Source organism: Elgaria multicarinata, chromosome 2 (assembly GCF_023053635.1).
Source record: "Elgaria multicarinata webbii isolate HBS135686 ecotype San Diego chromosome 2, rElgMul1.1.pri, whole genome shotgun sequence".
Taxonomy (NCBI): domain Eukaryota; kingdom Metazoa; phylum Chordata; class Lepidosauria; order Squamata; family Anguidae; genus Elgaria; species Elgaria multicarinata.
Genome location: NC_086172.1, coordinates 174,685,060 through 174,708,539, shown reverse-complemented (window position 1 = coordinate 174,708,539; position 23,480 = coordinate 174,685,060). Strand labels below are relative to the sequence as shown.

Sequence of the window (23,480 nt, the reverse complement as noted above, 5' to 3'; positions counted from 1 at the left end):
TTCAGACGATATGGTACGTTTTTCGGACCATATGCTTAGGATGTCCAGAGCATTGGGACTTGACATACAGGAAACAGATGAATCGGTAGTCGACCCAATTTATGATGTCTTTCAGTCGACAACGAACCAACGTTTGGCCATTCCTGTTCCTCAAGCCTTGAAACAAACGGCTCAACTGTCATGGAAAACCCCTGCAGTGACACAGGCAACATCAAAGAGATTGGAGACACTCTATAAAGTTAAGGAAGAGGATGCACAATTTTTGCTTCAACATCCTAAGCCGAATTCCATTGTAGTGGAATCGGCACAGGGACAGTCACAAAAGACTCATTCTGCACCTGTCGATAGAGAGGGGAGGAAATTGGACCAAACTGGCAGGAGAGTTTACTCGTCCTCATCTTTGGGCATCAGAGCATCGGTGTATGAGGCAACGATGGCGAGATATCAGATTTTCCTTTGGGAAAAGATGGGTTCTCTATGCGAACATCTTCCGGAGGATAAGAAGGAGCTCGCAAGAGTATTCCAGAATGAAGCGACAGCCATAGCAAGGCAGCAATTGTCTACCGCTCGACATCAGGTGGATTGCCACTCAAAGTCGATGATGGGGGCCATTTCTTTGAGGAGGCACGCTTGGCTTAGATCAGCCAATCTTACTCAAGAAACGAAAGGGAGGATAGAGAGCATGCCATTCGATGGCGAAGGTCTATTTAATACAAAGACCGACGAGACGCTGGACTCTATCTACAAGGCGAGAACAACAGCCAAAAAGATGGGGTTTACTGCTCCTCCTCCACAGACTCAATACCGACAGAAGAGATGGATAAGACCTCCTCCACAACAACAACGGCCCCAATACCAGCAACCAAGGCAGCAGCAGCAACAACTTCAAAGGAAGCGGCCTTATCAGAGCCGTTTCCAACAGGAAAAGCGTCAGCCCGACTTCTCTAAGAAGCAGCGGGTTTGACTCCTCGGCTCCAGATCCACCCCCTTTTGCGAACCGCCTAGCACCCCATTACCATCAATGGGAGTTAATAACAACAGACTCCTGGGTGCTCACTATCATCAACTCGGGCTATGCCATCGAGCTCGATGCCCTCCCTCCCTTTTCCGGCGTGAAAGCAACGACTCCATCCCCTCCTCTGCTGCTCGAGGTACAGACCTTACTATCGAAGGGAGCCATCTCTCCCGTGCCTGCAGAGGAACTCAATCAGGGATTTTTCTCTCGTTACTTCACGGTCCCGAAGAAAGATGGAGGTCTTCGACCGATTATGGACTTAAGACAGCTGAACAAGTTCATCACCCCGAGGAAGTTCCGTATGACAACGGTTACTTCAATTCTGCAGCTTCTACAGAAAGGAGTTTGGTTTGCAGTGGTGGATCTGAAGGATGCGTACTTCCACATTTCCATCAGGAAGTCGCATCAAGCTTACCTTCGGTTTTCGATCGGAGTGTCCCAGTACCAGTTCACCGTTCTTCCGTTCGGATTGGCCACGGCGCCGAGGGTCTTCACGAAGGTTATGGCGGTGGTATGCGCCCACCTAAGGCAGAAAGGCATTTGTGTTTATCCGTACCTGGACGATTGGCTTCTCGTAGCGGACAGCAGCGAGGCGCTCCAGTCGGATATACTAACCACCCTCAACCTGTTGGACTCGTTGGGGCTGTGGGTCAACCACGAAAAGTCCATTTTGACTCCACAGCAGAGATTGGACTTCATAGGGGTAACCCTATCCTCTCGAGACGGGAGAGCATACTTACCTTTAACCAGGGCAAACACCTTGCAGCAGTTAGCCATCGACATCGAGAGCCGGCGGAAAGTATCGGCTTGGACAGTCCAGAGACTATTAGGCCTGATGGCAGCCACTACGGCAGTCATCAGGTTTGCAAGACTCAGAATGAGGGTATTGCAGGCCTGGTTTTTAAGAACTTTCGATCTCAGGCTCAATGCTCGACGAACTTACCTTTCGTTACCGAAGCAAGTCAGGGCATCGCTGAAATGGTGGTTCTCGATGTCGACTCTTCTCGAAGGCGTTCCATTCCAACAACAGGCGCCTTCGGTAACGATCACCACGGATGCATCCTTAGAAGGATGGGGAGCCCATTGCAGCTCCTTAACCTCTCAGGGTCGTTGGCCTCGATCACAGAGGGAGCATCACATCAACCATCTCGAACTCCTGGCAGTAGAGAATGCAGTAAAAGCATTCGCACAGATGATCGAGGGCAAGAATGTCTTGATCGCGACAGACAATACTACTGTAGTGGCATACATCAACAGGCAGGGTGGAACAAGATCACACCCCCTGAACCGTTCTGCACTCAGGATATGGAACTGGTGCATAAAGAGAAGGACTTACCTGACTGCGATCCATGTAGCCGGCAAGGAGAACGTCTTTGCGGACTCTCTCAGCAGATCCTTCCATGTCGACCACGAGTGGGAGCTCGACGTCGAAGTGCGGGAAAGCCTTTTTCGGTACTGGGGCCGCCCTGTTGTCGATGTCTTCGCTACCGAGGACAACGCAGTCGGCGCCAAGTTTTGCAGCAGGGCAGGAAAAGGAAAGCGCTCTCTAGGAGACGCTTTCACCAGGACTTGGAGAGGAAATCTCCTGTACATGTTTCCTCCCTTTCCACTTTTGACAAGAGTGATAGCCAAGATCCAGATGGACAACTCCGATTGCATCCTGATCACGCCGTGGTGGCCTCGACAGACGTGGTTCTCCCACGCTCTTCGGTTATCAAGAGGGGATTACATCAGGCTCCCGTCGACACCGAAGCTACTGTCTCGACACCAGGGCAGGGTTCGACACGCAGATCTGTCGACCCTCAAGATGACTGCATGGAGGATAACAACAACTCCTCCTCTGCAACTAGAACTTTGACTGTGGATCACATTATATTGGCAGCACTAAAGCCTTCCACAAGAAAGACTTATGCGGCAAAGTGGCAAAGATTTCAGAACTTTGCTTCAAAAGATGGTCAAATACCAGAATCTTGCCATTTGTCTTTCATCCTCAATTATTTATTGACACTCTTCCAGCAAGGACTTAAGCTCGCATCCATCAGGGTTCACCTTGCTGCGATTACATCTTTTCACCAAGGTATAGATGGGTTTACACCTTTTACCCATCCAACAACCAAGAAATTTTTGAGAGGGCTGAAGAACACGATACCGACTGTGAAAACTATCGTGCCGCCTTGCAGCCTGTCAGTTGTGCTGCAAGCATTGACACGCAAGCCCTTCGAGCCCATGGCTTCGACAGACCTTAGGCTGCTTACTTTAAAGACTGTCTTTTTAGTAGCCATCACATCAGCAAGACGTGCAAGTGAGCTTAAAGCTCTTAGGATAGATGTTCCATACACTATCTTTCATAAGGACAAGGTTGTGCTACGCACAGACCCAGCCTTCCTGCCAAAGGTAGTGTCTACTTTTCATCTGTCCCAGTATATTTCTTTACCTGCTTTCTTTCCTAATCCAACTACACCTCTTGAGTCTTCTTTGCATACTCTGGATGTAAGAAGGGCTCTTGCTTTTTACAAAGACAGGACAGAGACATTTAGAAAAACAAAGCAACTGTTTATTTGTTATGGGGAGCCTTCTAAGGGACTCCCTGTCTCCTGCCAACGACTGTCACGTTGGATAGTGGAGGCAATTGAATTGGCCTAGTCTATTTCTAAAATGGAGTTAGTGAAACCTGTGACAGCTCATTCCACCAGAGCTGTTTCAACTTCGGTGGCCTTCACCAGAGGTGTTCCCTTGGCAGAAGTCTGTAGAGCCGCAACGTGGTCCACTCCATCCACGTTTGTCAAGCACTACAGTTTGGACACCCGTGCGAGGCAGGACTGCTCATTTGGGAGGACAGTGCTCTCGGAGATCTTCAGATGATGCACCAACCCACCTCCAAAGGTATGTCAGCTCGCTATTCGCCCATATGTGTGATGCATAGAGACCACGAAGAAGAAATGCAGGTTGCTTACCTGTAACTGTAGTTCTTCGAGTGGTCATCTATGCATTCACACAACCCACCCACCATCCCCACTTGGTGGTGTGAGACTTACAAATGACACTGTTTTATTGTGGAATGTACTTTACTTTATTTACACTCATGTTTATGGGGGCACAACGTCGGACTCCTGTAAACTGAGGTAAGGGCGGGAACCCCATGGACATGCGCGGTAGCGTGGGGGGAGGGGTTCCCGCCAAAAACGTTCCACTCAGCTAGAGAAAGTTCCGGTCTGGTCTCTGCGCAGGCGCAAAGCCCATATGTGTGAATGCATAGATGACCACTCGAAGAACTACAGTTACAGGTAAGCAACCTGCATTTTTCTTGCACACTTCTCCAGCAGAGGGACCATAGCTCAGTGCTAGAGCACATGCTGCAGAAGGTCCTGGGTTCAAATCCCGGCATCTCCATGTAGGGTTAGGAAAGACTCCTGCCTGAAACTCTGGAGCGCAGCTGCCAGCCAGTGTGGGCAATGCTGGGGTAGATGGGCCAAGGGTCTGTCTTAATATGAGGCAGCTTTCTATGTTCTTAAAGCTTGATTGTGCGTGTAGGATTGCCGGCTAGGTATGTTGCACAGTCAGCAGTGAGATGGGAGCCGCTGCCAGTCAGTGCTGACAATATTGGGTTAGAAGGACTCATGTCCTTCCTGTGTTCCCATTATACGTTCCTTCTCTTCACCATTACAACCTGCGGGTTCGTCTGGCTCTCACTTTGCCCAAAATGGTGGTGGTGATCAGAAGAGGAGCTGGCGATGCCACAGCCTCCTGGCTCTCTGCCCGCCAAGCAAGCAAATGCTAGAAACAGTGGCTCAGTTCAGACAACACGTTAGTCAATGCCATGTGAAAACTCCACTCAACAGTTGAGTTTTTAGGGGGTACGCCCCACACCATGTACATTGCACCATGTACATTGATGGTGCTATATAAATAATAATAATAAAAAAAAAAATAACAACAAATTCTAGGTCCACCGTTGTGTGACTGTGGGCTACCGTGGAATTGAGTAAAATCCATTGTGACCTTTGATTGACAGTTCCTCCGCCCTCTCTCCTCTGCCGGTCGTCCTGATGTTATCCCATCAGCCATTGTTGCAAAAAAACCACAATACAATCCCGATGGCTCTCCTAGAGCGGCACTTGCTCCTTTCGCCGCTCTTGCCAGGGAACTCTGTAGCCAGTGGGAAAAGTCAACGCAACGGGAAACTCCACGGAGCCCTCCACACAACACGCAACACAACAGGTGTGCAGGAATTCTCCTCTGCACAGCGTGGATATTCTGCATGGAGTGTTCCCCCCCCCCCAAAAAAAACCCTCCATCATTGCATGGAGTTTTCCTGCCAGACAACACATTTCTCAACGGTGGTGTAAAAACTCCACCGTGGAGTTCTAAAACCACCGTTGAGTAACGTGTTGTCTGAACTGAGCCAGTGAGAAAGAGTCTGAGGAGCGATGGCAGCTGAGAAGGTAGACTCCATGAGGGGGTGGATGGGCATTGATAGGATACCTTGCCCAAGGGCCCTCGAAAACCTTCAGCCAGCACAGTGGCTGTTTTGGAGGACTGGGAGAGGACGGTCCAGACCAAGTCTGGTGGATGGTCTAGTCCAAGTCTGGTTTAAGGTCAAAGAACCATAAGGAAGGATAGTGGGGGTGGGTGGTGGGTGGAAGAGCTGTAGCCGAGTGGGCAGAGCACCAGCTTTGCATGCCAGAGGGCCCAGGTTTGAATCCTGACATCACCAGGTAGGGCTGGAACAACTCCTGTTTGAAACTCTGGAGAGGTACTGTCAGTCAGTGTTGACAATACTGGGCTAAATGGGTCTGACTTAATGAAGGCAGCTTCCTATGTTCCTAAAACTTGGTTGTGTGTGTAGGATTGCCAGCTAGGTATTTTGCACAGACAGTCGTGAGATGGGAGCACTTCGGTCTGGCGTCTGAATCTGTGACAAACCAAAAGGAACTGGGTTTTTCCCCCCAGATTTTTGAAAAGGCTGAACAAGAATTACGTTTTCCGGTGGTATGAAATGATCTTTTTCTTTAATCTTTAACGATTTCTTCGATATGCTCTACGCATTTCGGAAATACAACCTTCATCAGGAGCTGAGGAAAAACGCACTTTACTGTGATTTCGCAAATATTAGCACAGTATTAAAACAATGAAACCTAAATGCAAAAGGAAGCAGTTCTTGGCTCTTTGGGCGTCCCCACCGAGCTCTGTAGTATCCCAAAACTCCTGTTTCGCTCTCGTTTTTTCATCGGTTCCCTCTCTTTTGTACCAGTGCTCTACCATCTATAGAAAGGCTTGAATTCTGAGGCTTAATTTGGAAAAAGCCCTCATTGCAGCCTCTACTCAACCATGGCAGTATCTCGTCTTGACTCTCGTACATCATCTTCAGTCCAAATATGCGGAAGGAAAGTGATGAGATCCCTCTCTCCCATAAATTTCAGTAGCTGTGACATTTCCTCCCAGTAGTACCCAGGATCAGCGAAGCTGCTAGCAACTTTCCCTTCTGAGTAGCTAATGCAGATGTAGGAAGAGCCCTCCAGAAACCTCCAAAATTACTCATCAGCAGGTTGAGTTGAGCCTTATGTTAAGCCTTTTGTGGTTGGTTGGAAAGGAAAGTAGGGAATACTTGCATAGAGGTCGTATAGGCTCCTCTCGCTGTGTCCCTTTATTGAGAACACAGCAAGAGCCTGCAATTTCCATCTATTGAACATCCACCAGATTCTCAGGTTCCTGTCTCAGATGACTGCGGACCTCTTGGTTCCGGCCTTGGTTGTCTCACGCCTGGATTACTGTAATAGTCTCCTAGTGGGTTTTCCTCTTTCCTCTCTCTGCCCTTTGATCTTGGTCCAGAACAGTGCTATTATCTGTAAACCTCCCAGAGAGCCCTGGCTAAGGGAGCGGTATATAAGTGTAATAAATAAATAAATAAATATTACGACTGTTCTAGACCTCCCGGCCATTGTAGGGCTTTGCATTGGCTTCCATTGAAGGCCAGGGCCCAAGATAAGATATTACTCCTGGCCTTTAAGGTCCTACGGTTGCACCACCCAGCTTACCTTTCCTCCCTTTTGTCCTGGTATGTTCCGGGCCGGGCCACCAGATCCATGGGTCCAGCCCTCCTGACCCGTTCTACCTCACGGATCACGTGGATCATTTTTGTCTGTCTCTTCTGCCAAGACGCTTGTTCATGCACTGGTTATTTCACGGTTGGACTACTGCAACCTTCTTCTCTCTGGCCTTCCTTCTTCTCACATCAGTCCGTTGGTTTCTGTTCACCACTCTGCCGCAAAGATCATCTTCTTGGCTCGCCGCTCCGACCATGTTACTCCGCTTCTGAAATCTCTTCATTGGCTTCCAATTCACTTCAGAATCCAATATAAACTTCTCCTGTTAACCTTCAAAGCTTTTCACGGTCTAGCTCCTTCCTATCTCTCCTCTCTCATCTCACACTATCGCCCCGCTCGTGCTCTTCGCTCCTCTGATGCCATGTTTCTCGCCTGCCCAAGGGCCTCTACTTCCCTTGCTCGGCTTCGTCCATTTTCGTCTGCTGCCCCTTACGCCTGGAACGCTCTTCCAGAACATTTGAGAACTACAAGTTCAACCACAGCTTTTAAAGCTCAACTAAAAACTTTTCTTTTTCCTAAAGCTTTTAAAACTTGATGTTGTGCAGACTTCTACGGTTACTTTCTACTGTTAGTTTTTCCCTACCCTCTGCCTGCTTACCCTACCCTGTACCTGTTTGCATTCTCTTCCCCTCCTTATTGTTTTACTATGATTTTATTAGATTGTAAGCCTATGCGGCAGGGTCTTGCTATTTACTGTTTTACTCTGTACAGCACCATGTACATTGATGGTGCTAAATAAATAAATAATAATAATAATAATAATAATAATAATAATAATAATAATAATCGTGCATTCCAGGACCTTGTCCCTCAGCTGTGGAATTCACTCCCCCCGCCACTGCGGTTAACCAAGAGTTTGGAGGTGTTCAAGAAAGGTTTGAAAACCTTTCTATTTATTACATTTATAACCCGCCTTTTTTCCTCCCAAGGAATCCAAGGCGATGTACATAATCCTCCTCTCCATTTTATCCTCACAACGACAACCCTCTGAGGTTTCCATGGCCGAGTGGGGACTAGAACACGAATCTCCCGACTCCCAGTCCGACACCTTAGGCACTACACCACACTGGCTCTTTTTGATTGAGGGGGTTGGCTGGTTGTACCTGTAGTAGAGCATGCTGATGGTTTTTGTGGTGGCCGCAACACATTTTATAAAGGTTTTTAAGGTTTTATTGTTATATTCTTTTAAATCCAGTTAATGTCTTTTATTAGAATTATTATATTTATTCCATTTTTTTGTAAACTCCTGATCTATTTTATCTCATGTACAGTGCTTTATTAGAAAGTGCATCATCATCATCATCATTATTATTATTCCTTTTGGGCAACAACCTGCTTGGGAGTTGTACAGCTTTGGAAGTGGCCTGCAAATTGACACCTGGCCTTCCTTGAGAACTAACTTATTGGGCACGATTGTCTAGAGCAGCCTTCCTCAACCTGGGGCGCTCCAGATGTGTTGGACTGCATCTCCCAGAATGCCCCAGCCAGCTGGCTGGGGCATTCTGGGAGATGCAGTCCAACACATCTGGAGCGCCCCAGGTTGAGGAAGGCTGCTCTAGAGGTATTGCTAAACGAGATGCCAACTTCACTATATAGTATCTGGTTATAAATCTACGTCAAGGGCATCAATCCTTTTTCAGGAGGGAGCAAAACACTAGCATGTTGCAGATTACAACTCTTACTGCCAGTAATTAAGCTGTAGAAGAGACATTTCAACCTTTTATAAGGGGGGGGGCATGTAAAAGCTGAATGATTGGCAGTTGGGAGAAAGGGGGTGGGGTCAGGGAAAGGGGTGGGGCCAGCTGGGATGCCCTGAAGGGCTGCATGTGCTAGGGTGACCATATGAAAAGGAGGACAGGGCTCCTGTATCTTTAACAGTTGTATAGAGAAGGGAATTTCAGCAGGTGTCATTGGAGAACCTGGTTAAATTTTCTCTTCATCACAACAGTTAAAGCTGCAGGAGCTATATTGCAGCTATACTGTGACCAGATTTAAAAGAGGACAGGGCGCCTGCAGCTTTAACTGGTGTGATGAAGAGGGAATTTCACCAGGTTCTCCATATATACAAATGACACCTGCTGAAATTCCCTTTTCAATACAACTGTTAAAGATACAGGAGCCCTGCCCTCCTTTTCATATGGTCACCCTAGCATGTGCCCCGCTAGGCTTTTGGTTCTGCACCCCTACAATACAGCCTGGACCACAGTGCACACTTGCAGAGAATCGGGCACTGTAAAATGAATGGTGAATGGTGTGCCGGCTTAGCTAGATAGAAGAGTAACTTTCCAGAGAAAACTAGGAGATATCGGCTGCGACACCACAGTCAATAAGGTCTCAGACAACATTAGGGTAACGATGGAAGCAGGTTAAATCAATTAAGGCTTTGTGGGAAGGAAGGGAATTCCTCCTCGGTTGTAATGCTGATCGATATAATGAATTGGATATTTTTATGACACACAAACTCACTCCCCCCCCCCCAATGTCATTTTCTTTCTAGGATGAACTTGACCTCACAGATAAGCATAGAGAAGCCATGTTTGCACTTCCAGCGGAAAAGAAATGGCAGATCTATTGCAGTAAGAAAAAGGTAAGAGACTCAAAGTATTATGCGCTTCTGCCGCAGGCTTTTTCTCTCTCTCTTTCTCTGTCTTTCTCTCTGTCTCTCACTCTCTGACTCTTTTCAAATGGCATGGTTCTGAGACACGAAGCAGATGGCAATTCTGCTGGATGTGTTTGAATCAGGGTGGATAAAAATCAATGATTTTTTAAAAAACAATTTAAAAAATTGGATTTTTTTTTTAAATTTAAATCGGATTTTTTTGGATTTAAATCGGATTTTTTTTAATAAAATGCTTTTTGAGGAAAAATCTATCTAAAGATAGTTTTCTATTTATGATACATTATAGTCCAAAGGTTATTCATCATGAAATAAGGATTAGTTTTTAATTATGTAGCATGAGGCTGTATATTCATGCAATGTTTAATTTTTTTGGTAAATGAATTCCATTAATCCATTCACAATGTCATGCTCTTCCAGAGGTTTCTGTAAGATTATTGGGCAATTTTTCTATCTAGAAGATATTATCACAGATGGTTGGTTTTACAGTTCTTAAAACTGAATTTGTGTCTGCAGAGATCACAATCCCATTGTGCCTTTGTAAATCTATGTACACAGAATCAACCCCTTACCTCTTAAGTGCTAAGTTTCAAAAAAATTCAGTGAATAGAGTGCACTTTTGGGGAGGGGTGGGGAAGTCACATGATTAAATCGAATCTTTCTGTGTAGTGTTTTAAATCGTGATTTAAATCAAATCCACCCTGGAATCCTTCTGAGTAACCTAGGTAAGCCTTCCCCAGCTTCATACCTTTCAGACGCGTTGGACTACATAGCTGGCTGTGGGATTATGGGAGTTGTAGTCTAAGGGCATTCCGGGAGGGAGGTGGGAGGATCTCACAATATGCTGATCACAAGATCCTCCCCCTGCATTCACACGCGGCACGCAACGTCCAGGGAGGAAGGAGGACGTCGCATCCACCATTTTTTTTTAAAAAAAGGACAGGACCTGGAGTGCATCTCCGCTCCAGCACAAAAGTAAGGTGGTTTTTTTAAAAAAAAAAAAGCCCTGCTCCCTTCCCCACTCCCAATGGGCACGGAGCACTTGAAGAACTCCATGCCCTGTCCCTGGTTCCCGGCTCCTCGCATTTACTTGTGATGAGCTGGGATGAAACCAGGACGGCCGCTCACACCTCCTGCGGTCTCAGGACAATCCTGAGACTACGGGAAAAACCGAGAAAAAAGGGTATGGCAATATCCCGGGGAAATGGAGGGATCATCCCTCCCTGCTCCCGGGATCCCCTGTGCGTCATGTGGACTCACAGGGACGATCCCCAGAATATCGCCTGGTGTAGACATGCCCTAAGGTATCTGGAAGTAGGGTTGGGCAAACTCACCTGCATGCACCTTGGCAGGTGCTCATGCTGTCACCACAACTATCTACTCCTGCTTGCCGGGCTGTGCGGCCCTCTTCTGAGGCTTGGCTTGGCCTGGCTCAGCGGCAGCTACCCACCCTTGCACTGAAATTTCACACTGCCCCCCACCCTCACCACGTCAATAGTGGCTGCCATTGACACAGGGGGGTGAAGTGCTCAATTTCAGCACAAGGGCGGGCAGGTGCCAAAGGCTCAAGGATTCTTGTGGGTGCTGGAGTGGGGTCTGCACTTATTCTAGTAGCACCCAACTGGGTCTGGGTGGGGTGGGTGTCTGCTGGACTCCCGAACCCAGTTGGGTGCTCTCAACATCCCTATCTGGAAGACACCAGGTTGATCCAGAGGAAATACCCCAAACCCATAAAAAGGGAAATAATGTTCTGATACCTTAGCAGTCATTCCTGTTTGTACTTCTTGCGATCTCGGTTCCACTTATTATTATTATTATTTATTTATTTATATAGCACCATCAATGTACATGGTGCTGTACAGAGTAAAACAGTAACTAGCAAGACCCTGCCGCATAGGCTTACAATCTAATAAACTCATAGTAAAACAATAAGGAGGGGAAGAGAAGGCAAACAGGCACAGGGTAGGGTAAGCAGGCACAGGGTAGGGTAAAACTAACAGTATAAAGTCCGCACAACATCAAGTTTTAAAAGCTTTAGGAAAAAGAAAAGTTTTTAGTTGAGCTTTAAAAGCTGCGATTGAACTTGTAGTTCTCAAATGTTCTGGAAGAGCGTTCCAGGCGTAAGGGGCAGCAGAATGAATACACAATGAAAAAATCGCCGTAAATCAGTTACTAATACCTTACGCATTCTATATTTTGTTTTGTTTTTATAGCCTGAAATGTTTTATTAGAACGGACACTAGTTGCTCAAAACCCTGAGCACAGATATCCCCCTTATCCACAAGCGCTCTTGGTTTGTGGGAAGGGCTTCTGCCCTGAAAGAGATATTTTAAATAAGTAAATAAATAAATCTTTCCCTCTTATAGTAAAGGGCTTTCCGTGGAAGCCCTTGCTGCTGTTTCTGGACTGAGGGGAAAGACTGGAAGGATCTCATGAGATAAAAAGGATGCCCCCAAGGATCTTAACGTGATTTGGGTAATGAAAAGTCTGCGGCTGTAAAACAGCACCCTGTGAAAAGCCAGCTCCTTAACAAGGCTCCGGGAGATCTTTATGGTGACTCATAGCCCCAGGGCGCAGTGTACCCTGCATAATTAAAATAAAGCCATGCTCTTTGGGGGTGGAAGGAAGGGGATTATCACATTACCGATTTCCCTTGTCCGTTAGATCTGTGCATGTAGCAGAATCCATCTCAGATAAGGACCAGTATTCTCCAGTTCTGGTGGACATTGCTGAATTTACACCTAGCTAGTAGTCAATCAAAGAGCTAGCAGGAGGAGTATGTGTTTGGTTCAGAAATCCATGTGTAAATGCAGCATCCCTGTTTAAAAATATATTTTTTAATATTCGTCATTTTTATTTGCATCTCTTCGTGTGGCGCAGAGTGGTAAAGCAGCAGTTTCTGCAGCTGAAACTATCCCCACGGCCTGAGTTCGATCCCAGCGGAAGCTGGTTTCAGGCAGCCGGCTCGGGTCGACTCAGCCTTCCATCCTCCCGAGGTCGGTAAAATGAGTACCCAGTTAGCTGGGGGAAAGGTAATCATGGCCGGGGAAGGCAACGGCAAACCACCCCGCTATAAGGCCTCCAAGAAAACTTCAGCGAAAGCTGGCGTCCCTCCACGAGTCAGTAATGACTCAGTGCTTGCACGAGAGGTTCCTTTCCTTCATTTATAACCAGCAAACAGACCTAGTTTTCCCCAGGTTGAAAGAGCACTGTGTTTGATACAGCGAAGCTTTCAAACAAACTTACGCAGCCGTTAAGATTGGATATAGCGTACCAGCCCCATCTGAGTGGAGCTAAGCCTGCTAGGCTTGGCCTCTGCCATGGTGTCCTCCTATAGCCCCCTGAGGGATGAGTTTGTCCATTCCCCTGATGGGGGCTGAACCACAGCAGGGCGAGGGGCAGGCAAATAACTCTGTCCCTCATCTCCTGGCTTCCAACTGTATAGACTGTAAAGGTATGTGTTGGTTAAAGAAGCCAGCCCCTAGTGGCTGAAGGTGTTAGCACAGTCTTCAACCACATGGACACATTTAAATGAATTTAAATTAATGAATGCATTTTAAAAACACAACACAAAGGTGCACTACCTCTAACTCAATATACATGCCAGGTTTCATGTATCTAGGTGTCACAATCTTGGCACTGTGCTGCGGATGGATGGACGGACGGACAGACAGACAGACACACCCTCCTTTTTATTATTACAGATGAAATATGAGAAGCTGCTTTATACCAAAATTAAAACAAAATGTTACTAATAAATATCAGTATCTCACTCAATATTAAAATGATTAAATGAGCAGTCACAAATTCCCATCAATACATCACATACATAGGCTGAAGTTATTGACATTTGTACTTTCCCAAATGCATAGGCTGTACGTATATGCCATACTGATATCCCAAATGCATTTCAACCAATTTGGTCCTCAGTTGGAGAAAATATAAAGATAAACCATCATTATAGCCCTTATTAAAACAAAATTAGCATCATAGTTGAATTCCTACATGGAACCGGGAAAGCAAAATACATACACTTATAGTAAATATATCTGTGAGAATACATCATACACCATTTAATATTTAATACACCATACCTAAATAGTCAAATAAATCTAGATGTCACCCCGGGTGCTTTGGACTTCAACTCCCTTCAGTCCCAGTCAGCACAGCCAGTGATTAGGAATGCTGGGAACTGTAGTTCAAAACAACAAGAGGGCATCAGGCTGAGGAAGTATGTAATAAATTGTGGATCATGGAGGATAAGGTTTTCAATGGTTACTAGTTACAATGGCTATATGTCATTTCCAGGATCTAAGACGCCTTACTTTTTGGGGATCAATGGTAGGATAGAGCCATTACCCTCCTGTCCTGCTTATGAGGTTCAACGCATTCGAACGTCTGCCCTATCAGCTTTTGATGGTACTTTCTGCGCCTACCATGCTGGTATTAACATTTAAAGCCCTAAACGGCTTGGGACCAGGCTATCTGAAGGAAAGCCTCCTCCCATATGTACCTGCCCGGACCCTAAGGTCATCCTCAGGGGTCCTTCTGCACGAGCCCCTGCCAAAGGAAGTGAGGCAGGTGGCTACCAGGATGAGGGCCTACTCTGCTGTGGCACCCCGGCTGTGGAATGAGCTCCCTAAGGAGGTTCGCTTGGCATCTACATTATATGCTTTTAGATGCCAGGTGAAGACCTTTTTATTCTCCCAGCATTTTAACAGTCTATAAATAGTTTTTAACTTGGTGTTTTAAAATTGTAATTTTGCGTTGCTGCTGTTTATATCTGGTTGAGCTTTTATATTGTATTTTATATGATGGTTTTATAGTGTTGTTTTATACTTTGAATTTTTTTATTTTTTGTGAACCGCCCAGGGGGCTTCAGCTATTGGGCGGTATAGAAATGTAATAAATAAATAAATACCATGGTGACCACGGGTAACGGAATGGGTTGGATTCTGGTGAGGCAGCCTTAGAAACAGCTACCACGTCCAAGGAAGGCAGCAGGTGTGCAGATTACCCACTGCCAACCTTTTGGTGACTCTAGGTACCCTCAGGCCAATCGCATTCCCCTGTAGCGGCGACGACACGTCCGAATGTCTGCCCTATCAACTTTCATTGCTTGTGGGGTTGCCAGGGCCATCTGCTTTGGCCACTGTGGGAATGAGGGTGCTAGACTAGACAGTTCTCCAGTATGATCCACCTGGCTCCTCTTACGTTCTTAGGAAAAGAACGCTGGAGTAGATAAACCAGCCCTTTATGCTCAATTCCTACTTTGGCTCAGTCTTCTCCCGGAAGAGAGTCTATGACCCCCCTGGCAAATAGGAAGTACAAACTGAAGGGACGGGATTGCAGGTTGAGATTAGGAACACCTAATTACTTTACACCTAATCTCTAGTGCACGATGAAATGCATCCTAGAGTAATAAAGGAGCTGGCAGAGGAACTCTCAGAACCACTGTCTATTATCTTTGCGAAATCATGGAAAACGGGTGAGGTGCCAGATGACTGGAGGAGGGCTAACGTTGTCCCTATCTTCAAAAAGGGCAAAAAGGAGGAACCTGGGAACTACAGACCAGTCAGTCTGACATCCATCCCTGGGAAAATTTTGGAGCAGATTATAAAGGAGTCAATCTGTCAGCACCTTGAAAACAATGCAGTGATTACTAGAAGCCAACATGGATTTGTCAAAAACAAATCCTGCCAGACTAATTTGATCTCATTTTTTTGATCAAGTAACTTCCCTTGTGGACTGCGGGAATGCTGTGGGCATGATATATCTTGACTTCAGCAAAGCTTTTGACAAAGTGCCCCATGATATTCTGATTAGCAAACTAGCTAAAAGTGGGCTAGATGGAACAACTATTAAGTGGATCCATAGTTGGCTACAGAATTGGACTCAACGAGTGCTTATCAGTGATAACTTCTCAAACTGGGGAAAGGCGGTAACGAGTGGGGTACCGCAGGGCTCAGTCCTGGGCCCAGTGCTCTTCAACATTTTTATTAGTGACTTGGACGAGGAGGTGCAAGGAATGCTTATCAGATTTGCAGATGACACAAAATTGGGTGGGATAGCTAATACCCTGGAAGACAGAAACAAACTTCAAAGTGATCTTGATAGGCTGGAGTGCTGGGCTGAAAGCTACAGAATGAAATTTAATAGGGATAAATGCCAAGTTCTACACCTAGGAAAAAGAAATAAAATGCACAGTTACAAGATGGGGGATACTTGGCTCAGCAACACTACAAGTGAGAAGGATTTTGGAGTTGTTGTAGATCGCAAGCTGAATATGAGCCCAACAGTATGATGTGGCTGCAAGAAAGGCAAATGCTATTTTGGGCTGCATTAATAGAAGTATCGCTTCCAAATCGCACAAGATACTGGTTTCCTCTATTCAACACTGGTTAGGCCTCATCTTAAGTACTGCATCCAGTTCTGAGCACCACACTTCAAGAAGGATGCAGACAAGCTGGAGAAGGTTCAGAAGAGGGCAACGAGGATGATCAGGGGGTCTGGAAACATCCCTATGAGGAGAGACTGAAAGAACTGGGCATGTTTAGCCCTTGAGAAATGAAGACTGAAGGGAGATATGATAGCACTCAAGGATTTGAAAGGTTGTCACACAGAGATTTTTGTGAACCGCCCAGAGAGCTCCGGCTATTGGGCGGTATAGAAATGTAATAAATAAATAAATAAATAAATAAATAAATAAATAAATAAATAGAGATGGGCCAGGATCTTTCCTCGATCATCCCAGAGTGCAGGACATGGAATAATGGGCTCAAGTTCCAGAAAGCCAGATTCCGGCTGGACATCAGGAAAAACTTCCTGACTGTTGGAGCAGTCCGACAATGGAACCAATGACCAAGGGAGGTTGTGGGCTCTCCCGCACTAGAGGCCTTCAAGAGGCACCTGGACAACCATCTGTCAGGGATGCTTTAGGGTGGATTCCTGCATTGAGCAGGGGGTTGGACTCGATGGCCTTGTAGGCCCCTTCCAACTCTGCTATTCTATGATTCTGTTTCTTCATTCAGAAATCTGTGAGTTAGGTTAGGCTGAGAAAGTGTCTTGAGCGAGGTCTTGCTGTCTGGGAACTAGTGCTCAGCTGGGGGTGGATTGTGCTGTTACCATGATTGTTGAGTCACACAAAACTGCCGGAAAGAATTCTACTCTATTCTTCTCTCTCTCTCTCTCTCTCTCTCTCTCTCTCTCTCTCTCTCTCTCTCATTCTGCTCTCTTCCTACACTTGTTACATCCAATCTGCAGACGAGGCTTCCTGCTTTCTTGAATCAGCCGGGATTTCCTCTCCCCTACACCTCCCCCCCCCTTTGCACACTTGGCTGCCAAATTATTCTTCTCGTCTGCGTCGTGTGAGTAATCAAGGGACTCCAAGTGATGATAAACAAAAGCAGCCCTGATTCAGAAGGATTTGGATTTATTACATAATGGCTGCGGGGGGAAGAGACAGACAGAGAGCGACAGACAGAGAGAGAGAGAGAGAGAGGGAGAAAAAGTTAAAGCCGTAGAGTAATAGCAAGTCCATGGGCAGTGACCCAGAGAAAGAATGCAGCCTACATTAAATAGAACAACCGTGCAGCGGCTCCGATTGGCAGAGGGATTTTCGGATTATGATAGAAAAGGGCCTTTGAAGTCTTTTTAGGCCAGTGTAAGGCCCTAATAAGAAAGGGAAGTGGGGATACCGAGATGGCCTCGTCAGAGGGATAAAATACAAATTTGGAAGTAATATTGTTGCGCTTGGGTTTGGGTTGCAGCTAATCCCCAAATGCTTTCTTCCCTGCTAGACTTCCCCCGTTCCTCGAAAGGATATGATTAGGCCAAGGGAGCCAAAGCACAGCAGGCGTTTAAGCTCCTCTCCTGCAAGGTCAGGGAAGGGGGAGCCGGTGTTGTGTTTTGTGGTGTAAACAGAGTGGCCGGGTGAGTGGGGTGGGGTGGGGGTTCAGCTATCTTTTGGATGTTCCCCTAGAAGTAAAACAAGAGAGCTCTTTTCTTTTCTTTTCTGCACATCTATGGGTCTGTCCTGCGTTGGCAGGATTACCATGGAAGTATGGGCTTTTGGTTTTGTCTGCAGGATTTGCCACGCTCGGAAAGTCCGTTTTCACTTTTAAAAAATGTTCTAGACCTCATGGCTCTGGAGAGAAGCTTGAAAGCGTAGAATTCAGTCACCCGCCGTGAGGCCGGGCAGCCAGGTTACCAGCTTTCCATGCAGTTTCCTGCACAATCCAGGCGAAACCCTTCCATTTTCTGAGCATTTTGGCATAGATTGCCTCTGGGTTTGGAATGGCAGCCTCAAATCTTGGCTATTTCTGCATTGATGTTGTTTATTTCTCACCTTTCTGCCCAAAGACAACGCTCAAGGCGACTAACAATAAAATCCAGATTAAAAGCAACATCTTAATTAAAACCTAACATAAACACACACACACACATACAAAATAAAAACACAACAACAAAAAAAGAAATAAAGGTTAAAACATATATGCAAAATTCAAAAACATAAAAATACAGACAATATATACACAGAGGTATATATGTAAATCAACTTCAGCAATCATCTAAACAGAAAACAAATCCAAGAGCCACACCAAGTATTTATTTATTTATTTATTTATTACATTTTTATACCGCCCAATAGCTGAAGCTCTCTGGGCGGTTCACTCTCTGGGCGGTGGTATGAAAGCGGTATGTGGTATGTGTCAATGGGTCCCAACAGTTGTCAGTGCACTTCAAAACTACTAAAAAGCAGTAGTGGGGCTCCTGCCTTTTATAGACCGTTTTCATAGTGCAGTATCCTGCTTGGTGTAGATTAGGCCCTGGATCAGTTGAAACTCATCATGTGCTACCAGATGCTTGGGAAAAGAGAAAAGTCTTGACCTGGCATTGAAAAGACAACAATGTTGGCACCAGGTGGGCCTCATCGGGGAGATCATTCCACAATTGGGGTGCCACCACAGAGAAGGCCCTCTTGCTTATTGCCATCTTCCGAGCATCCCTTGGAAAAGGCACCCGGAGGAAGACCTTAGATTGTTGAGCGTAGTGTATTGGTACGTTCAAGCTGGGAGAGGCGCTTCGTCAGGTATTGCAGTCCCGAGCTGTGTAACCCTTTATAGGTAAAATCCAGCACCTTGAATCGTGCTTAAACAATGCAAGCAGGCCAGTTATTTATTTATTTATTTATTGCGTTTATATACCACCCCATAGCCGAAGCTCTCTGGGCGGCTTTCAGTTGGTCTTGTATGTTCAGACCTTCCAGAACAAATGTATGCCGACAGCATAAATAACGAAAACACTAAAATACTTAACATAACTCAGACAACAGAAAAGTATGAGCCTGGTGTCAAAAAGATATCAATATGTGGACACCGGTGAGCTGCTCTAGGCACCTGGAGGATCTCAACCCAAAAAGACATTTCTTTTGTTGACGCCCCCTGAGACTCAGAATGAGGAGGCCTTTGGTGTGCGTTTCTTCATCAAATCGATGTTTGCAACCTCACAGTTGGTGAGATAGTGGTGAACACTTCACCCCTCCTGTGCCCACCAATTTCCACCCGCATTTGGCTCCCCCAAACAGTTCCCCCGCCCCCAAAAGGGTTCACTTCTTTTAGTTTGATCCCAGTTGGGAGGAAAACCTTTAAAATCAACCCATGGATCAATGGTTTGCGGGGGGGGGGCATTGGGGTGGGTGAGGAGGGTTAAGCTCTGCCTCTGCGTCCAGTGATGCTCCCCTGCGAATGTCTCGCCAGCCTGTTTGAACCCGGTGCTTCTCTCACTTGACATGCAATTGTGCTAAGACAGTCGACGAAACCACAGAATCTGACCCAAGGAATTGTAAGAAATGCGGCCTGCCTACCAGCAACACTTGATGCGTGGCATCGGGGGTTTTCTTTTTCATTTTAATAAAGCTGAACATGCCGATCATCTGTAAAATGAGAACAAGGAGTGCATGAAGAATGTTGAATAACCTGAGCATTGGTTCAGGCCAGATATTAGACATGTTTTAATAGCTTAGTGCAAGCAGCCAGATGGACATCACTGAGCAATTCTGTTGGATTGTATGGAATGAAAACCTTTGCCTTCCTAAGCTAAAGTTTCTGAGGAGGGTTTTTGTTCAGTTGCAGCAGACGTTCGTGTAACCAAAGTGTTGCACAGCCAAAGCATAGAATCATAGAATAGTAGAGTTGGGGGCCTATAAGGCCATTGAGTCCAACCCCCCCACCCCCGCTCAATGAAGGAATCCACCTTAAAGCATCCCTGATAGTTGGCTGTCCAGCTGCCTCTTGAATACCTCTAGTGTGGGAGAACCCAAGACCTCCCTACGTCATTGGTTCCACTGTCATATTGCTCTAACAGTCAGGAAGTTTATCCTGATGTCCAGCCGCGAAAAACTTCCTGTTAGAGCAGTACGACAATGGAACCAGTTACCTAGGGAGGTTGTGGGCTCTCCCACACTAGAGGCCTTCAAGAGGCAGCTGGACAACCATCTGTCAGGGATGCTTTAGGGTGGATTCCTGCATTGAGCAGGGGGTTGGACTCGATGGCCTTGTAGGCCCCTTCCAACTCTGCCATTCTATGATTCTATGCTTTGGCTGTGCAACACTTTGGTTACACAAACGTCTGCTGTTGAACTCTGTTGTGAAAGTAGCTCGCTTTTGTTTCCTTTTTCTGGGAATTTGGGGCACAAGCGTTGGTTTCCAAGCTGAAGTAATTAACCAGGAACAAGCAACAAGCTTTTTTTTTTCACAGCTATGGAATCAGCAACTTAATTTTGCAAAAATGAAAACAGGCAATGTCTTATGTGAATCTCCCTCCCTCCCCCCCCCCCCTCTCTCATATTCACTATTCAGGTATTTTACCGTAGTGGATTAAAAAACCCACAGTTGCCATGAAGCTGATCCAGGACAAAGAAAAGAAAGTACTTCTTCACACAGCGCATAGTTAAAATATGGAACTCGCTACCGCAAGTGATGGCCACCAGTTTGGATGGCTTTAAAAGGAGGTTGGATAAATTCCTGGAGGCAAAGGCCATCCATGGCTACTAGCCCTGATGGTTGGGTGCTATCACCAGTATTCGAGGCAGTAAGCCTGTATGCACCAGTTGCTGGGGAACATGGGTGGGAGGGTGCTGTTGCACCATGTCCTGCTTGTTCATCCCTGGCCGATGGCTGGTTGGCCACTGTGTGAACAGAGTGCTGGACTAGATGGACCCTTGGTCTGATCCAGTATGGCACTTCCTGTGTTCTGATGTTCAAATTTCATCAGTAAAACGTTGCTTTTTGCTTTTTTAAAAAAGGACTATTTTTCCCACCACTGCTGCGCCACCAGATTTTGGAAGCACAGTGGTGGGGCAGTGAAGGCCCACCAAAAAGGCCAGAAAAGCCACGTGCAGCCTGCATCATTCGTGTTCCTCACCCCTGGACTAGATAGATAGACCCTTGATACAATTCAAAATGGCTGCTCTTATGTTCTTGTGACAGGTGGGATTGTTTCAATCCTTTTAGTACTGTACCTTTTTTTAAAAAAAAAGCAATTCCTTTTTGTAAGGTTCCGCTTACAGTACCTGCTCTTTGGGTTTGCTTCTTTCCAGAGGGGCTTTCCCCAGCCCCCTCCCTCGGCCTCCGCTCTGCAGCCAAAAAATGCATCTGTTAGCAATCTTCAGGGTTTAAACCAAAGCTTTTTAAACAATGAGCCATTTGACCATGAAAAGTATTTGGTCATGCTGTGTTTGCTGATTGTTCGCGTTATATAACCATCACCACCAGCACCGCCAAAAAAACCTGGGAAGTGTAAGACTCAGGGGTGGGGATGGCGCTTATGGAGGCCATTGCCGGTCCAGGGAGAAATAATATACTTGCAAGACGCTGATAGGAATCCTGCCCTGATCAGATCAGGAAGAAATGCTGTGAAATTACAGCTTATCTAGAGAACCATCTTAGAAGCTGGGTAATTCCTCAAAGGCAGATAGAAAGAGTCAACATCTTTTGCTTCCCTTGGCAAGGAAGGCATTTGCTGCAAGTAAACTTGAAAATGAGCTGTAAAAGCAAAACAAACAACCCCCACCGGAAGATGTTTAGAGCAGGGATGGGCGACTCAGGGCCCCGTTCAGAAGACACCTTAAACCATGGCTTTAACCAAGGTGAATAAAGCAAAAAGCCTTGTTCACTGTGGTTAAAGCCATGGTTTAAGGTGTCTTCTGAACACAGCTTGGCTTTCTGGATTAACCACCATGGTTAAAGCCAGGGTTTAAGATGTCTTCTGAGCGGGCCAACTACTAGCTAGGCTGGCTAGGCCTGATGGCAGTTGTAGGCCAAAATATCTGGAGCGTCCCAGGTGGCCTACCACTGATTAAAGGCGGGGAGTGGATCAAATCTCTTGGTGAAGAAGTGATTTAACTCCCTAAACTCCCTGTCTGCAAAGCTATTAGACAATCTGGTTTTAGCTACTTGTTGTTCTAGTTGGATCCATTTACCCTAGTATACACTTCGGTTCCCTCACAATAAGGTTTCTGGCTCAGGCCTAGCCTCATCAGCCTTAGCACATTGTAGCTGCCTCTGCCCGTTTGCTAACAGGCTTTGTCCTGGTTCATATGTTCATTAAGCCAAAGCTCCTATTCATTTGGAGGAGGAGCCCAGGGCAGGATCTACACTACTGCTTTAAAATGGTGTGTAACAGTAGTGACAACTGTTGAGGCCTAGGACATACTCCCTATACAGTCTTCAAAACGTTTTGAAAGTGTTATATCCTGCTTAGTGTAGATCTGGCCCATGTTATCTGCTATCGCTTTGGTCATGCACAAGAATTTTGAATTTCAGCCCACCTCTACTAGAAACGTTAGCTGTTGAAGAGAATCCCTTGTAGCCTTCCCCAACTTGGCAGCCTCTGGATATGTTGGACTTGACTCCCATCATCCCCAGCTAGCATGACAATTGGACATTATGTGGGTAGTAGTCCGACACACATAATGAGAGCAAGTGTGGTGTAGTGGCTAGAGGGATGGACTGGGAATTGGGAGATTGGGTTCTAGTCTCCATTTGGCCATGGAAGCTCACTGGGTGACTTTGTGCCAGTCACAGACTCTCCGCCCAACCCACCTCACAGGGTTGTTGTTGTGAGGATAAAGTGAAGAGGAGGAAGAGGATTATGTACGCCGCCTTGGGTTCCTTGCAGGAAAAAAGGCAGGATATAAATGCAATAATAAATAAAATAAATACGTAAATAAATACACATCTGGAAGGCCCTAGGTCAGGGATATCTGGCCTACTGTGTTGTTTGTTAATAGGTAGTACCAGATGCTTGAGAGGAAGAGATCTCAGGAGGCTGCTGATGTACAGGTTGATCCGTCTTGTTTCAGCCAGTTCCAGATTTAAAGGCTAGATGTGCCACAGGCCACCAAAGACCCAGCTGGTTTCCCTAGAAAGTCTGTCGCCTTTAATGAGACATTTTAGTCTCATTTGCCACTTTGCCTTGGGGCATCAGTGACTGATGATATCCGCTCATCCGCTTTCATGTGACTCGTAGGGTAGCAATTTCTTCGTAACCTTCAAGCGATGGTGTGAAACGAGAAAATCGGCACATCTGTCTGTTTAGCACAGTGGTTCTCAACCTGGGGCTCTCCAGATGTGTTGGACTGTTGTAGTCCAACACATCTGGAGCGCCCCAGGTTGAGAAAGGCTGGTTTAGCACTTTGGGAATGAGCCACCCTTTTCTGGCACAGATTTGAATCCTTGTCATT

General features: G+C 46.2%; 2 protein-coding genes across 3 annotated transcripts in view; both read left to right on the top strand.

Annotated features, from left to right (window-relative positions):
* The window catches only part of JKAMP (JNK1/MAPK8 associated membrane protein), a 405,493-nt gene that overhangs the window by 230,855 nt on the left and 151,158 nt on the right, over window positions 1–23,480 (top strand). The gene's annotated exons all lie outside the window — the stretch shown is intronic.
* DAAM1 (dishevelled associated activator of morphogenesis 1) overlaps window positions 1–23,480 on the top strand; it is a 231,023-nt gene that overhangs the window by 103,176 nt on the left and 104,367 nt on the right. For both annotated transcript variants that reach the window (XM_063118186.1, XM_063118185.1), the window contains exon 3: window positions 9,617–9,706. In XM_063118186.1, the coding sequence (XP_062974256.1) occupies window positions 9,617–9,706 (90 nt within the window). The remainder of the gene's footprint in view (window positions 1–9,616; window positions 9,707–23,480) is intronic.